General features: G+C 45.6%; 2 protein-coding genes across 2 annotated transcripts; both read left to right on the top strand.

Annotated features, from left to right (window-relative positions):
- The first annotated feature begins 1,129 nt into the window (after positions 1-1,129).
- LOC136968007 (protein KHNYN-like) lies at positions 1,130-3,786 on the top strand. The gene is given in 6 exon segments (XM_067262009.1): positions 1,130-1,564; positions 1,887-2,091; positions 2,093-2,173; positions 2,473-2,607; positions 3,032-3,680; positions 3,764-3,786. Coding segments are annotated over 5 exon segments (1,071 nt in total). The 5' UTR covers positions 1,130-1,564; positions 1,887-1,908.
- Positions 3,711-9,242, top strand: LOC136967470 (protein KHNYN-like). Its single transcript, XM_067261271.1, is given in 8 exon segments — positions 3,711-3,991; positions 3,993-4,092; positions 4,094-5,100; positions 5,678-5,808; positions 7,136-7,232; positions 7,702-7,809; positions 8,034-8,135; positions 8,462-9,242. Coding segments are annotated over 8 exon segments (2,055 nt in total). The 5' UTR covers positions 3,711-3,800; the 3' UTR covers positions 8,781-9,242.
- The last annotated feature ends 7,867 nt before the right edge of the window (positions 9,243-17,109 follow it).

Below are 17,109 nucleotides of genomic sequence, written 5' to 3' on the forward strand. Positions count from 1 at the left end.
TGTATACCCAAACTTACCCGTTGCCATGGTGCAAAAGTTTGATAGCCACATCCATCGCTAATTGTTTGTGTCTGGCCTTGTAGATTTGGCCAAAGCCACCAGAACCAATCAACTGCCAGTTTTGCAGACTGTGATCAGAAACCACCACAGTTGGTGGACCACAGGTCAAGTCCATCGTTTACTAAATACGGAGGAAGAGTGTGTGAGAGAGATACTGTGTGTGTATATATTTGTGTGTGTGTGTGAAAGAGAGACAGAGAGAGAGAGAGAGAGAGAGAGAGAGAGAGAGAGAGAGAGAGAGAGAGAGAGAGAGAGAGAGAGAACACAGGATCAAATATCAGAAAATCTAAGAGATTATAGATTATTCTATCCTAGAAATGAAGCCCTTTCTCTCTCTAGCCTACTCGTTGTTCTCTTTGCTTTTCGACCGACTTCCCCAATTAAAATATTTAACATGAACCATACATTCTCAGTTCGCTGTAGGATATTGCGGAAATTAGACTTACCGGTGAAATTTAACATACAGGTACTAGTACTAGGTTACTGTAGCTCGTCCCCAAGACCAAAACTAAAACAACGCAAGCAAACTTAAATAGGCTGTAAGAAAACAGTTTAATCTTCATAAGATCACCGTGTCGAACCGAAAACAAGAAGTGACATTCTATTGCTATAAAGTTCTGCATCGAAACTTCAGATAGAAATTACGCGCAGCGCCAACTGCGTTGACAGAACGTCACGAGCACGCGCGTCTACAGAAGGACCCTGCACCTGGATATCACTGTCCAGCCTCATCCATAACTTCATCAGGGTGTGTATTGATTTTTTTTTAATGAAGTTTAAAGGGAAAAGTCAATGTTCTATGTCAATCTGGCATCAAATTCTGACTAATAGGACAATTGTGATTTTTGTCAAATACATTATTCTGATTAAATATCTCTATTAAACGTATCACAGTCTATTGTTTGTCTCTTTTCTCGCTGCTTAAAAACAGTGAAGTTTGCGTAATGTAGCTATTGACATTTTCAGCATGCTAAAGACGTCTGCAAAATAATATTTACAGCTGCAGCGTGCTGCGCGTGGAAAGGAAAGTTTTCTCTCGTGACGTCAATGGAATTACCCTTATCGCTACGTATACGCCGGGGTGTTTTGTATTAGCGATCGTTTATTATTGTGGCTTAATAGCCTACATTCCTAGACTATCAAGATCTCGAAGAAGATTTGGGATTGCTTGAGACGCGCCGAAAGTCAACTGTAACTGTGAGGCGTCTCTTTCAGACGAAGTCGACGTACATTTGTATTTTGATTTACTCCCGGACCGGTGACGCTTCTGTTTACAGTTTCGTTTTTGACGTTTCTGTGTCCTAAAGAAATCGGTAGCACGTACCTCTAGTTTAATCTTGAGCGTCCTAAGAATATTTGTCTCATTTTCTTGATGACTCCACTAACATAGCCTATGTAGTATATGTGAACTTTGGACTAACATTTCATTGCGGAAGACTGAGTACGCCTACTCACACTGAGAATCGAAACTTGCCGAAGACCTGAACATATAGAAGGGAATGAGGTTAGTCCTTTTGTTAAATTGACAATATCACCATTATATTCTATTTCGATTAACTGTATTATGAAACATGTTGTAATATGGTCTCTCTCAATATCTCTCTCTCTCTCTCTCTCTTTGTATCTCTTCTCTCTCTCTGTGTCTTTCTCTCCCTCTGTCTCTTTCTCTGTATCTCTCTCCCTCTTTCTCTCTATCCCTTGGTCTCTCTCGATATCTCTCTCTCTATATCTCTCTCTCTCTATATTTCTCTCTCTGTATCGCTCTCCCTCTTTCTCGCTCTCCCTCGGTCTCTCTCTCTCTCTCTCTCTCTCTCTCTCTCTCTCAGTGACTTGTAGTTGATTCCTGTGATGGCCTGTCCTGGCCTCCTTCCCTGCTTGGCCGGAGGAGGGATGGAGAAAGGATGGAGGGGCGGAGGTGGGGAGGAGCAGGTGGAGGATGAGTTTGCGTGTGCGGGGGCTCTGAGGGGGGCTCTCCTGTCCCTCCACCCCAACGTGAGGAGGGTGTTTGGGGTTACCATGGAGATCGGGGGCCGAGGAGGAGCCTGGGATGCCACACAGCGGGCAGATCTGGCTCAAGCTGAGAGGGACGAGACAAGACGTGACTGCTGCCAAGGTAACATATCTCGTGTGCCTGTGTTTTGAAATGAGCATGTCGAGGCGGTTACTGGAAGAAGTTTTCCGCAGGCTTGCTGCGCGTGGAAAAGGATTCAGAAAGAACAAGATGTAGTACGTTTACGTTCGAGGCATTTTATAAATAAACAAGATTAGGTTCTTATGAAACTCGCACTGCTCAGAGAATAGCCTGTTTTGTTGTTTCGTATGAGAAGCCCTAGTCCTTCTCTCAGGGTCAAATAACGATAATATTATTGTTATTTCTCACAAGGACATCACGTTCTAAGTTGTCTCTTGCAGCTGTTTGTGAGGGGTGTTGTGAATCAGGAGGAACAGCAGGAGGTTCCGTACCCTGGGGTTCTCCATTGCGTGTTCTGCGGTGCCCGGGGCCTGTTCCTAGACTCCCTGATGAAAAACACCTCAGCCCATTTAGTGGTAAGTCCTCCAGTTCAGTCAGAGACACACAGCGATTGGATGGAAAGATTGGGTGGGTGGAAGGAAATAATAACTGACGTTAGACGAGTGGAGAGAGCATTATGGTTTAGGGTGTTTTTAATGTTTTGGTCATGTCGGTGTAGAGTGTTTTTCATGTTTTGGTCATGTCGGTTTAGAGTGTTTTTCATGTTTTGGTCATGTTTATAGCCGCTCTTATTGTTCTTCCCATTGGCACTTATTTGGTTTCCACAATGTATGCTTCATGGTCTGGCTGCCCACAATGTTTTTGGGGCTATCTCGTTGTTATGATCTGTGACCTATGCACTTTTATAAAGCTCTCTCTTGGAAGTCGCTTTGGATAAAAGCGTCTGTTAAATGCATAAATGTAATGTAATATGTGTCCGTTCCCTCCCTCTCGACGCAGGTGGGATCCCCAGGATTCCTTCTTATATCTGGGCTTACGGAACCAGTGGTGAAGGCCTACTCTCTAATCACAGACCTGGTCGAGCGCTACGAGGCTACCCAGGGACGGCGTGCCGACAGCGGGGAAAGGGGCTCAGGCGAGTCCCTGGATTCACGTCGGGCCTTCAAGTCCTTGGTGGAGATATGGGAGGACAGACACACTCTGGACCTGCTGGTGCTGCCCGGGGCTGTGAAGGAGAACCTTCTGGACCTTGTCAGGGAGTCCGGGCTGGGTTCGGACCCAGTCGTGATGGTGTCGGAGGAGAACGCGGTCCTCAGAGACACTAGGCATCCAAGGGGGCTCTGGGAAACCCAGGACGGTTTTAGATTACTGAAAACTGATCTGGACCAAAGACCTGGACCCCTCGTAGGAGATCCCCTGACGCAGGGACTTCCCCCGGTCCAACTTCCCGAAAGTCCAGAGCGGGACATCGAGCCGTTTTTACGACCGTCGCCCTTTTCGTCCAGCACAGGTGGCAGTGTGGGCGGAGGAGGGGAGACGGGGAGCGACGGGACTCCCCTCGATGGCTTCTTTCGCTCTTTCATGTTGAGAGAGGACCCTCGCGGCAGGGCGGAGGAGGGGGGGGCGACGGACACGCTCCCCGCAGGAGGTGGGGGAGGAGGAGCAGGGGTCAGACGAGGGAGAGGAGGAAGAGGAGGAGGGGGGAGAGCGGCTGTTGTCGGCGGGAAGCAGGAAAGAGTTTGGCCTCCTGCTGAAGTTTTTCACCACCATGGGCTACGCGGAGCGGGTGGTGAGGAGGGTGGTGTCGCGGACGGGGCCCAGGGAGGCCTCCGAGATCCTGGACCTGGTGCAGCAGGAGCAGGACCGCAGCGACCGCCAGGCGAGGGAGCGGAACCGGCCGAGCGAGACCGAGCACTGGGAGGACAACGGCGGGGGAGGGGGGGGGGGAGGCGGTCGTCCCGGCCAAACCGGACGAGGCGGTGCGGGGGCGGGGGGGAGAGAAGGCCGGGAGGGTGCCCGACTTGGGGGACGTGGTGCCCCTGGAGGGGCTCCAGGGGCGTGGGGGAGGGGGGCGACGGCGACGACTTTGTCCTCGGGGTGCTGAAGAAGGCGGCCGTGAGCTGCGGCTACGCGGAGGAGAAGGTGGTGGAGGTCTACGGCTCCCTGCCCCAACTCTCCACCCACCAGCTCCTCCTGCAGCTGCAGCGAGAGGAGGGCGGAGCCAGGGAGACGGAGGCCTGTGGGGCGGCGGGGAGGGAGGAGGGGCCGAGGGAGGTGGACGAGCCTGGCCTTGAGGGGCCAGGGCCGGGGGATTCTGGGAAAGGGGGAGTCGGAGAGGCGGAGAAAAACAGGGGGGAGGAGGAGGAGATGGCGGAGCTGTTTGCTTCCACTGGTGTGGAAAAGGGAGGGGCGAGGAGGAATGTGAACAGGCAGGCACGTGCGGAGGGTGGAGGAGGAAGAGACCTAACCACAGCTGCGTCACTCACCCGACCGGATCAAGCCCAGCTGAACGTCTCACCCCGTCTCCCACTGTCTCCGCCCCCGCCTAACCGCTCTCCTCTGGCCGCACTCCCCTCGTACGCTAACCAGGCGCACCCTCCCTTCCACTCTAACCAGGCGCACCCTCCCTTCCACGCTAACCAGGCGCACCCTCCCTTCCACGCTAACCAGGCGCACCCTCCCTTCCACGCCAGCCCCAAGAGGGTCAGAGGCCCCCCCCAGAGCACCTACCCCTCCACCCTGCATACCCCCCCAGCCAGCCCCCCCGAGCCTGGCCCCCGACCCACCTACCCCCCGACGCAAGCCCCCCAGCCCACCTACCTCCTTCCTCAACCCACTGGCCCACTTTCCCCCGTCCAAACCCCATATTTCTCCACCATCAGCAACCCCCCTGCCCCCACTGTGAGGGACCGACGGGGTCTCCCGGCCATGCCGTCAGGGGCGGTAGTGACGGGAGAGCAGCGCTTCCTGGAGGGGCTACAGACGACCTTTGACCTCCAGTTGACTGGTGACCCCGGTGACCCGGGCCTGAGGATGATCATCATCGACGGGAGCAACGTGGCCATGAGGTGAGAACAGGTGGATGGAGGAAGAGAGAGAGAGAAAGAAAGGGGGAGAGAGAAAGAGAAAGCAGATATAGAACAGTCGATATTGTGCACAATACATACACACGCTGTTATTGTTATGTTATTGTAATAACATTCTAATATTATAAATCTTTTTTCATCTTCCTAAGGAAGCAATCTCTTTCTATGAGAAGATTTGCTCCAGACTTACGCGAATGTCCTCGATACAAAACCTGTTTCTAATAGCTGACTATGAATAAAAGGCTGACCTGTCCCTTTACATTTACATTTAGTCATTTAGCAGACGCTCTTATCCAGAGCGACTTACAGTAAGTACAGGGACATTCCCCCCGAGGCAAGTAGGGTGAAGTGCCTTGCCCAAGGACACAACGTCAATTGACACGGCCGGGAATCGAACTGGCAACTTTCAGATTACTAACCCGACTCCCTCACCGCTCAGCCACCTGACTCCCCTATGAGAAGATTTGCTCCAGACTTACGCGAATGTCCTCGATACAAAACCTGTTTCTAATAGCTGACTATGAATAAAAGGGTGACCTGTCCCTTTAAATCCCTACAGTCATGGGCTGGGCCAGTTCTTCTCCTGTCGGGGCATAGCCCTGGCAGTGCAGCACTTCTGGAACCGAGGTCATCGGCGAATCACCACCTTCGTTCCACAGTGGCGATCCAAGAGAGACTCCAGGGTCAAAGGTAACACTTCCTGTGCAGCTGAACAAGGGGCTGTGTCGAAGGATTTTGCAGAGATCACACAAGGGTTGCTACATGTGTAACACAGGGCACATGTGTAACACTTTTTTTTTACAATAATTAAAAAATTATAAGCTACAACATCACATTTTTAAGTAGAATATATATTTCTTATTAATATAAATATATATATATATATATATATATATAGATTTAAAATGACTAATGTGCAAACATACAATTAATAGTAACATGGTGTTTGTATGGGATTGCATGCTCTTCTGTGTCAAAACCCAGTGTGTGTGTGTGTCCTCCAGAACAGCACTATTTAACCCCAGTGTGTGTGTGTGTGTGTCCTCCAGAACAGCACTATTTAACCCCAGTGTGTGTGTGTGTGTGTGTCCTCCAGAACAGCACTATTTAACCCCAGTGTGTGTGTGTGTCCTCCAGAACAGCACTATTTAACCCCAGTGTGTGTGTGTGTCCTCCAGAACAGCACTATTTAACCCCAGTGTGTGTGTGTGTGTGTGTCCTCCAGAACAGCACTATTTAACCCCAGTGTGTGTGTGTCCTCCAGAACAGCACTATTTAACCCCAGTGTGTGTGTGTGTGTCCTCCAGAACAGCACTATTTAACCCCAGTGTGTGTGTGTGTGTGTGTGTCCTCCAGAACAGCACTATTTAACCCCAGTGTGTGTGTGTGTGTCCTCTAGAACAGCACTATTTAACCCCAGTGTGTGTGTGTTTGTGTGTCCTCCAGAACAGCACTATTTAACCCCAGTGTGTGTGTTTGTGTGTCCTCCAGAACAGCACTATTTAACCCCAGTGTGTGTGTGTGTGTGTGTGTCCTCCAGAACAGCACTATTTAACCCCAGTGTGTGTGTGTGTGTGTCCTCTAGAACAGCACTATTTAACCCCAGTGTGTGTGTGTGTGTGTCCTCCAGAACAGCACTATTTAACCCCAGTGTGTGTGTGTGTGTGTCCTCCAGAACAGCACTATTTAACCCCAGTGTGTGTGTGTGTGTGTCCTCCAGAACAGCACTATTTAACCCCAGTGTGTGTGTGTGTGTCCTCCAGAACAGCACTATTTAACCCCAGTGTGTGTGTGTGTGTCCTCCAGAACAGCACTATTTAACCCCAGTGTGTGTGTGTGTCCTCCAGAACAGCACTATTTAACCCCAGTGTGTGTGTGTGTCCTCCAGAACAGCACTATTTAACCCCAGTGTGTGTGTGTGTCCTCCAGAACAGCACTATTTAACCCCAGTGTGTGTGTGTGTGTGTGTCCTCCAGAACAGCACTATTTAACCCCAGTGTGTGTGTGTGTCCTCCAGAACAGCACTATTTAACCGAGCTGCAGAACCTCGGTCTCCTGTCCTACACTCCGTCCAGAGAGGTGCAGGGGAAGAGGATCAACTCTTACGATGACAGGTCAGAGGTCGTTTCACTCTGTGTAATAACCTGCTTACACAGCACGTGGTACGGAAATGTCTAGAAGCTACTTCTAAAACACGAATAACTGTATGATTTCGGTGTAAGAGGTGAAGAGGATTTCTGCGTTGCTCTCTTCGTCTCCTTCGCTTCATCCGAGAAATCATCCCTCTTTCTGCACTCGTCTCTCGTTCGCTCTACTCATCCCTCTTTCCTTAGTTTACATTTACATTTAGTAGATGCTCTTATCCAGAGCGACTTACAGTAAATACAGGGACATTCCCCCCGAAGCAAGTAGGGTGAAGTGCCTTGCCCAAGGACACAACGTCATTTTGGCACGGCCGAGAATCGAACTGGCAACCTTCAGATTACTAGCCCGATTCCCTAACCGCTCAGCCACCTGACTCCCTGTTCTCATGTCCCTGGTTCCTCTCTGCACCGCACCCCCCCCCCCCCCCCCCCCATTCAGGTTCATGCTGCAGCTGGCCCACAAGACAGACGGGGTGATCGTGACGAACGACAACCTCCGAGACCTCCTGGACGAGTCGCATGAGTGGATAGATATCATCAAGAAAAGGTAGAGGAAGGAAGAAAAGGGATTTAAGGAGTCGAAATGAATGTGGTTGTTCATTCCTCACATCATCGCATTTCTGTTGTGGTTTATTGCTTTTTGTTTAAGTTAGCTGTGTTTATCATTTGGGTTAGTCGGTGTACCTCGACATAGACGTCGACTCCGTAGGTTTTATGTTGACTCTCGACTTCCTGTTTCCTGCATCGACTCTTGACTTGGTTCCAATCCAGACTGCTTCAGTACACGTTCGTGGGGGATCACTTCATGGTGCCGGATGATCCGCTCGGCCGAGGAGGGCCACACCTGGATCACTTCCTGCGCTCCCAGCACAGGTATCACACTCTCTCACTCACACACACACACACAGACTCATCTTCCTTTCCGCTTGGATGTGAACATCATGAGCTCACTGAATCTCGCACTCCCTCCCTTGTTATTTCACTCTCTCTCTCTCTGTTTCTCTCTCTATCTATCTATCACACTCTCTCTCTCTCTGTCTCTCACACTCTCTCTCTCTCTGTTTCTCTCTCTATCTATCTATCACACTCTCTCTCTCTCTGTCTCTCACTCTCTCTCTCTCTCTCTCTCTCTCTCTCTCTCTCTCTCTCTCTCTCTCTCTCTCTCTCTCTCTGTCATCGTCCCCGCCTCCTTCCTCCAGCCCCCCTCGGCCTCACACAGAGGGCCTGCAGTTCCGTGATCGGACACCAGGGGTCCCCACCGGCTCGGAGTTCAGCTCTGGCCCAGGGCAGGGGAGGAAAGGAGGCAAGGGGAGGGCAGAGCCCTGTGGGCAGGGCAGGGGCCAGGGTCCCTGGGCAGAGAGGAGCCCCGCGGACACAGCCAGGCTGAGGGAGGGCCTGTCTCAGGTGTTCCCGGATCAGGACAGCATGGTGACCCTGGTGCTCCAGAGCAATCCCACAGTGACGGACATCAACTCGCTGTCTCACCTCATACTGGAGCAGCAAGGGGAGTCAGAGTGAAGGCACGTGAGAGGCTGCAGGGAGGGGGGCGTCATCTGAGAGCAGGAGGGGGAGACGGGTGGATGCGTATAGAGGGTTCATCGGGGACTTTTGGGAAGCACGTTTACCACAGCTTACTGATGAGAGCTGGATCATACTTGTTTGTCTTCATAAAATGGCAGATCGTTGTTTATGACCAGTTTTGTGTTGTTTCAAATCAAATCCTTTTTAATGCTGTTTTTTAAACTGTAACTTTGACAAGTTATAACAACAAAAGTTATGAAATGTTTCAGGACATAAAAAGAGAGTTGGTATGTTCAGATTTTTCTCTTTATGAAAGACGGGAGAAAAGATTGACCATTTATGAGTAACAGTTGTGCTGATTCTCTACTGAAGGAAACTTTCAGAAACCCTGTGTCATTGTACAAAGATACTATGAAATTATTTTATTTGACAAATTGTTTATTAATAAATTGGATTCGATTCCCGGCCGTGCCAAATGACGTTGTGTCCTTGGGCACAGACACTTCACCCTACTTGCTTTGGGGGGAATGTCCCTGTACTTACTGTAAGTCGCTCTGGATAAGAGCGTCTGCTAAATGACTAAATGTAATGTAATGAGGAACAGAAGGGTAAAATTCAAGAGGCAAATTATCCCCTTCTGTTCCTCACTCAAAATTGTCCTTCTCAACAAAACAAAACAAAAAATCAATTTGGTGTCTGCTCTGCTCCAACTAAATTAGTCTAGATTAGAGAAATGAAGAGTGTGTGTTACCAAGAGGGAGAGAAATAAAGTGAGATAGACAGATAGAAAGAGGGGAGAGAAAGATGGAGAGAGTAACACACACACAAAAAAGAAATGGTTTCTAAAGAACGGGTGATTGAGAATGAGAGAGAAACTCAGATTCAGGCAGTGTCAGTTGAACTGCCTTCTCAATGGAGGCCTGCTGTTATCACATATTTTTAAAGGTGTAAAGATACATTATTGCGTGAGAAAAATAAAATAAATATCAACATACAACACCAGCAAAAAATAAATAAAATAATGATAAAATGGCACAACGCTAGAAAAACTAACAAATGGGCCAGGAATAAAACTAGACAATACAGCAGAAAGATCAAGAATCATTAGTGAAAAGATATAATAATAATTTGGTGGTCAGGATCAAGGAACAGCCTATTGTAATAGTCTGCCTTTCCTTGACTCTCTCTTTCTCTCGCTGTCTCTTTCTTTCTCTCTGTCTCTTCCTCTCTCTCTCTCTCTCTCTCTCTCTCTGTCTCTCCCTCTCTCTGTCTCTCTCTGTCTGTCTGTCTTCAGTTTAGTTTGCATCTAATGTTCTGTTTCCTTAGTCCCCTCTCTTTTGCAAATCTTGAGATGGGAATGAGTTAAGGATTTCTTGCAAATGCTGCTCGGTCATTAAACTAGTTTGTATACAACAAACTTTATGTAAAACAGTGCAACTCATCTCAGTGTGTGTCTTTTGAGCCTACACTAGTATGGTATCCATGACACACCCACAAACACAATATGAAGATATAATGTTGTGGAAAAAACATCACACTGTTGTAATTATGAATATGGATAGTGATTATGGATTATATGATTGAAAATGAACCTCTTAATCACCTTTATCACTTTTATATGCTATATTACTGAAAACCAGATGCGAAGCTGTTGACTGATTAGTATTGCCACTGATATGTAAAAGAGTTTAAGCCCAAAGTGCAAATATGGATAATTAGTGGCTGAGTGCGACAGAAGACTATGTGTATATGCTTCTTCCATAGAAAACTATAAGGCCCAGCTATCATGAGGCATATTTACGGCCCTATGCCCAGAAACGTAGTGCCGCTGGCCTTCAAGGCCAGAGCAGGACTAAAAATGGGAGAGTTTTCTATGCAAAAAAGCACCTGTAATCTGAGTCCCCTATGACGAGGTCCCAGCTGGGTAAGAATGCATAATGCATCTGTGACAAACAATATTGTACCAATAGCAAAATTACACAAAATAATAAGGTTTTGATATATAAGAGGAATGTCCGGAGAAATATTTTTGTCTGATCCCGGGATTTTGCTCACGTTTGTTGGAGTCTCTGTCGCCATGACGACCTCTGTCGCCTTGGATTCTAATAGACACTTTGCATTAACCTTTGCTGAGTTCCAGTGCTATTCTTAAATTTGGATATTGGTTGAAAACGTAGAATATTTTTCACATTAATATGTGCCTTTAAACAACATGAACAAAATTCACAGAGTGAGAACGCACACTGTGTATATTTATTACACAAGTAACAAGGTCGTGATGATGTCGATTTCAAGAGGTTTTATTAGTCAGAAGGCACACAGAAAATGCTAAATATCTTGAGGAGTCGTCAAAGATACTGGACGTGAATAATTTCTGTGAACATTGTGACAAGAAATCTCAAATACATGTATTAATTCGGTTAAAGCATTTGTTACTAATAACATTTTAAGAAAGTGATACGAAAGAATTTGCATGAATTATGTTCTGAATGTATTTAGCAGTCAGCATCTCTACTAGATGAAAGGGAAAATAATATTAAAATATAGTATCTGATTCAACAGGGAAAATTCTATTTTTTATTACAAAACAGGTATTGAATATGTGCATATCTTCCAAATGTAGAGTTTCTTTTAGTCAGATCTGGTTTCTTCTTCCTGTTATTCCTCGTCTTCCTCCTTGTGGAGGACAGACAGCCTCATCCGTACTCTGCAGTCCAAAAGAATCTCCACACTCACATGAAAGGATGAACATCAACATACAGTATCTGGTACAATAGTGTTTTCTATCACTAAGCAGATTTAGAATAAATGTATCTTCTCAATTTATAATTCCTTCTTAGTCAGAACTGGTTTCCTCTCCCTTTTCTTCCTCTTCCTCTGAGAACTCTTGTCTTCCTCCTTGTGGAAGACCTTTCCATCTGGCTGCTTTCTCCACCTCAGCTGGAAGTCTTCAGTCAGCCCCTTCTCTCTCAGCTTCACCTGGACCTGAGGAAGAGAGAGAGTCTGGACTAAGAATATATACTCTCCTCTTTACAGTGAAGATCAACATGAATCAACAAGTCTCACCTGTTGTAAGATGGCCTCCATCACAGCAGGATCCTCTAGGTCCACACCGGAGCTCTCTCTGGTCAGACTCATTCTCACCAAATGCACTCTGGGGACTTGAGACACACAGACAACTGAACAACTCACCATGTCAGTCAAATGTCATCCTGTTACAGAACAAGCTTCTTTACGTCGTTAGTTTGTGTTATTTCTTTCACCAAAGTATAACATTTTTACGTGCAAAAAGTATAACATTTGTGATCATAATGTGATTTGTCACTTTTAAACACAAAAGACTCACCACTGTAGCAGAAGAAGGGAAGGGTATAATCACATGTCCAATCACTGCACTGCATGTGTGTAAATATCACTGATGCCATACAGACATCAAGCAATCCATTCTCATTAGGTTGATCGTCACTCCAGCATGTGAAGGAGGAGTTGCTTCTATCTGACCACTTCCAGGGATTTTTTAACAAGCCGATCCAGACATTCTCCTTTCCAGGTAACATCTCCTGTATCTGGTCGTTCTCAGTCTGGTTCCTCACAATGGCCAGGTCTGTGTGGTGCTTCCTGCAGTAAGTTTTAGCTTCCGTCCAGGTCATTCTTTCATTGACGTATACAAAAGTGTCTCCTGCAAATTATTTTTTTTATCAGTCCTCAAGGCTTCACTTGAATGTGTTTAATTTAAAAAGCATATTTTCAGTTTGAATTTGTGAACACGCATTTTTATGCATTTCTCTTTTTCTATGATGAAAAATCAAAACAAAAAAACAAACGCATTATGTGGTATTGTATTGGATATATTTATGAACATCCTAACACATTTGCAATACTTAATGCGATAATAACCTAAACTAGAGGTTAGAGTCATGAAGATATGCTCACAACGGTGTCAGAACAAATAAAAATGGAAATGCTTTTAATGAGAATATATTAATACGAAACATTTGCTGTGTACAATATGAATCTGTCGAAAACAGAGACCAAAACATCTTATTATCGAGATGTAAAACCTTTTTACTGGATGTATTTTTTTAAGTTCTAAAAGTATTGTTTAAACCCCTGGATGCTCACCTTGGCAGACGAACTTCAATGTTGTGGTACACAGTTGGTCTTCCCACAAGCCTGTGAGTCTGTCTAACGAAGCACAGAGAGGTGGTTCTCCAGTCATGCTGGGTTTTCCATCTTTCCAGTTCCTGAACTCTGCCTGTCTCCAGGAGCCCATGGAATACAGACCTGTCCAAACTCCAGAACTGATCTGATTGGCTTCCAACATGTTTGCCAGGTTGTCCATGTCCTCCATGTTGTCTATGGTGGCCAGGTCAGTGTACTTCTCTCTGCAGTATCTCTGGGCTTCAGTCCAGTTCTTTGGTTCATTAACAAGGTGGTACTGATGAGGAAGGCATGAGGAGAAGGCACACAGTCCTGTTGACGTGATACAAATGCAAATGTTCATAATTGCTTGTGTCCCTGTCCCTGTTGCTATACATGTGTGTGAACACTTGCACTGAAATAAAAGGACAGTCTAGCCCAAAGCTTAGTACAGTTTATATTGCAGTGGAAAACTACATACATTTGTCAAAATTGGTCAATATACAGTCCTGTAGTCAACACTCAGTAGGTTTTTTTGTGTACCTGTTTGATGGCATAACATTAACATTTGTTCTTTTACTTAAAAAGACAGTCCAGCCCAATCCTAAAGCTTAGTTAATATAATACATCAGAGGAGAACTACAAAAAATAAACTACAAGAACCAAAATGCCACTGGCCTGAGAGAAGTGTTGTCATCAAGGCCAGCCCCTTCATGATGGACCCAGATGACCCAGATGACCCTGGTTATCACAGCAACAACATCAATACATCATCATCATCATCACTCTCCTCACTGTCATTCCTTTCCATACAATCCTCCTCATCATCATCACATTCATCATTTTTCATGTTGTTAAATTTGATCGAATTCCATTCGGTGAGTGTTCACTTTTGTTCCTCTTTTTTGGCCAAAAAATGCCTCAGTAATGACAAAGACAAAGAATGTCTCCCTTCCATCTCTTGTACATGTGGAAGAAACTGCATTTCTCATGGGCTCATGTTGATCAAAATCAGTAGATCAGCTACTGTATCTGTTCACATATTGAGTCTCATTATCCATTCATATATATGTGTTCCTACGGTAACCTACTGTGTGTTCCTACGGTAACCTGCTTTGTTCTGATGGCAGTCACAGTTCTATGATGTTGCGTCCGCCTGCCTTGAAAAAACAAACACATATTGACTGTGCGTCATGTTAGTTTTTCTCTATTCACTGTAAACACCATCCTCTGACCCGGATGCATCAGAGAGACTTTGCTTGGACTGTTTTGTCTAAACTGGTCTTTTTTATTTCGAGGAGTTTGATCAACTCTGTTTCCAATCTGCACATTCATCGTCAAAGTCAAAGAGATTTATTATCAAGTGTGCACTGTACAATACCAGATCATTCGAGACAATTAAATCATCACGACATGGGGAGCAACAGCTATATAGTAGCATGGACAAAACATGAACAACAAAAATTGTTAAAATGGCTAAAACGTATGTAGAAACAAACAAATGGGCCAGGAATAAAACTAGACAGTATAGCAGAAATATTAAGGATCAGAAATGCAGAATATGCACTACTGTCGATCTAATCGTTTTTCGGTAGTTGGAGTCAAGGAACCGTCTGTATTTTAACAGACGGATCAACAATAACGTGTCAGTTACCAACAAATGTAGATGTAGTATGTCATGCGGTGGTGTACAAATGTAACTTACCTTTCAGAAGTTAGATTCAGTCTGTCTTTCCTTCTCTCGCTCTTCTCTCTATCTGTCTCTCCTTGTCTCTTTAGCTCTCTGTCTTGTGAACAGTTTGGATAGGGCTAATGTTTCTGTCTTAGTCCTTTTCCCCTCTCTCTCTCTCCTTTGCAAATCTTGAGATGGTTAAATGGAATTTCTTGCAAATGCTGCTCGGCCATTAAACTATTTTGTGTACAACAAACTTCATGTAAAACAGTGCAACTCATCTCAGTGTGTGTCTTTTGAGCCTACACTGTAGTATGGTATCCATGTCACACCCACAAACACAATATGACAATATATGTGCCTTTAAACAACATGAACAGACTATAAACATGACACCGTAACGCAACACATCATCAGCATGCGTGGAAGTCAAATCTGTTCAGAGTGACCAACTCCATGTTGAGACTCTCATCATGTGCAAATACTGTATGTACTTCTGGCTACAACACACCAGTATGTACCCGTATTTTCCAGACTATAAGTCGCACTTTGTTTCATAGTTTGGCTGGTCTTTCCAGATTAAATGTTTGTTCTTGGATCTTGTGAGAGAGTTTGTGAAATACATTTTGAAATAAATGCGACTTATAGTCCAGTGGGATATGTATAGGGTTTTTTCTTCATTACGCATTTTTTGGCTAATGCGATTTATACTCTGGCGCGATTTATAGTCCTGAAAATACGGTAAACAGAAGAGAGCTCTGCCTGGGATGAGCAGACAGCCAGGCTGAGAGAGACTGTCCTCCCTGGTCCTCCAGCCAGGCTGAGAGAGAGACTGTCCTCCCTGGTCCTCTAGCCAGGCTGAGAGAGAGACTGTCCTCTCTGGTCCTCCAGCCAGGCTGAGAGAGAGACTGTCCTCCCTGGTCCTCTAGCCAGGCTGAGAGAGAGACTGTCCTCTCTGGTCCTCCAGGACAATCCTACAATGACAGAAATCAACTCGCTGTCAGAAGATCCTCAAACAGCCCAACCACCTTGGATACTCACTCTTCTCCCTGCTGCCATCAGACCAGAGTTTACGTTGCCTGAGAGGATGAGGAGGCTGTCTGAGAGCAACACAGAGAGGATGAGGCTGTCTGAGAGCAACACAGAGAGGATGAGGCTGTCTGAGAGCAACACAGAGAGGATGAGGAGGCTGTCTGAGAGCAACACAGAGAGGATGAGGCTGTCTGAGAGCAACACAGAGAGGATGAGGCTGTCTGAGAGCAACACAGAGAGGATGAGGAGGCTGTCTGAGAGCAACACAGAGAGGATGAGGAGGCTGTCTGAGAGCAACACAGAGAGGATGAGGAGGCTGTCTGAGAGCAACACAGAGAGGATGAGGAGGCTGTCTGAGAGCAACACAGAGAGGATGAGGAGGCTGTCTGAGAACAACACAGAGAGGATGAGGAGTTTCTTCCCTCAGGCCATCCGTCTGCTCAATTTTAAGCATTGAAATACTGCTGTGTGCTATTTTACTCTATTTTATTTATTGTAATTTATCTATTTCTATTTTTATGTCTCCTTTAGTATCTTTTATGTCTCTTTTAGTATCCTTTTATGTCTCTTTCAGTATCCTTTTATTTATTTACGTAGTTGCAGGTACAACATCACTGAATATTGTACCATGTATAATCATGTATGTGACAAATAATAATAAATCCTAAATCTTGAAATAAATCTTGATCTTGTCTCGACTCATACTGGAGCAGCAGGTGGAGCTAGAATGAACACACTCTGTGTGTACAATTATTACACAAGTTACAAGGTTGTGATGACGTCGATTTCAAGAGGTTTTATTAGTCTGAAGGCACACAGAACATTTCTATGCAGAATATCCGGAGTAGCTACTCAACAAACATACGTGAATCATTTCTGTTAACATTGTGACAAGAAATCGTGAATACATTTATTACTGTAATCTGTAAAAGCATTCGTTACAAATGACATGTTGCATTAAATTACCGAAAGAACTAGCATGGATTTTATACCGTATATATTCTGCAGTCAAAAATCATCTCTACAAAAAAAAAGGAAAAAGAGCATTAAATTATGTAATCTGATTCAACAGGGAAAATCTGTTTTATTCATCTGTTTTCTGTCACAAACAGTTATTGAATATGTGCATATCTTCCAAATGTAGAGTTTCTTTTAGTCAGATCCGGTTTCTTCTTCCTGTTATTCCTCGTCTTCCTCCTTGTGGAAGACCTTTCCATCTGGCTGCTTTCTCCACCTCAGCTGGAAGTCTTCAGTCAGCCCCTTCTCTCTCAGCTTCACCTGGACCTGAGGAAGAGAGACAGTCTGGACTAAGAATATATACTCTCCTCTTTACAGTGAAGATCAACATGAATCAACAAGTCTCACCTGTTGTAAGATGGCCTCCATCACAGCAGGATCCTCTAGGTCCACACCGGAGTTCTCTCTGGTCAGCCTCATTCTCACCACCTGCTGCTGCACTGGGTCTTGAGACACACAGACAAC

Source organism: Osmerus mordax, chromosome 23 (genome assembly GCF_038355195.1).
Source record: "Osmerus mordax isolate fOsmMor3 chromosome 23, fOsmMor3.pri, whole genome shotgun sequence".
Taxonomy (NCBI): Eukaryota; Metazoa; Chordata; class Actinopteri; order Osmeriformes; family Osmeridae; genus Osmerus; species Osmerus mordax.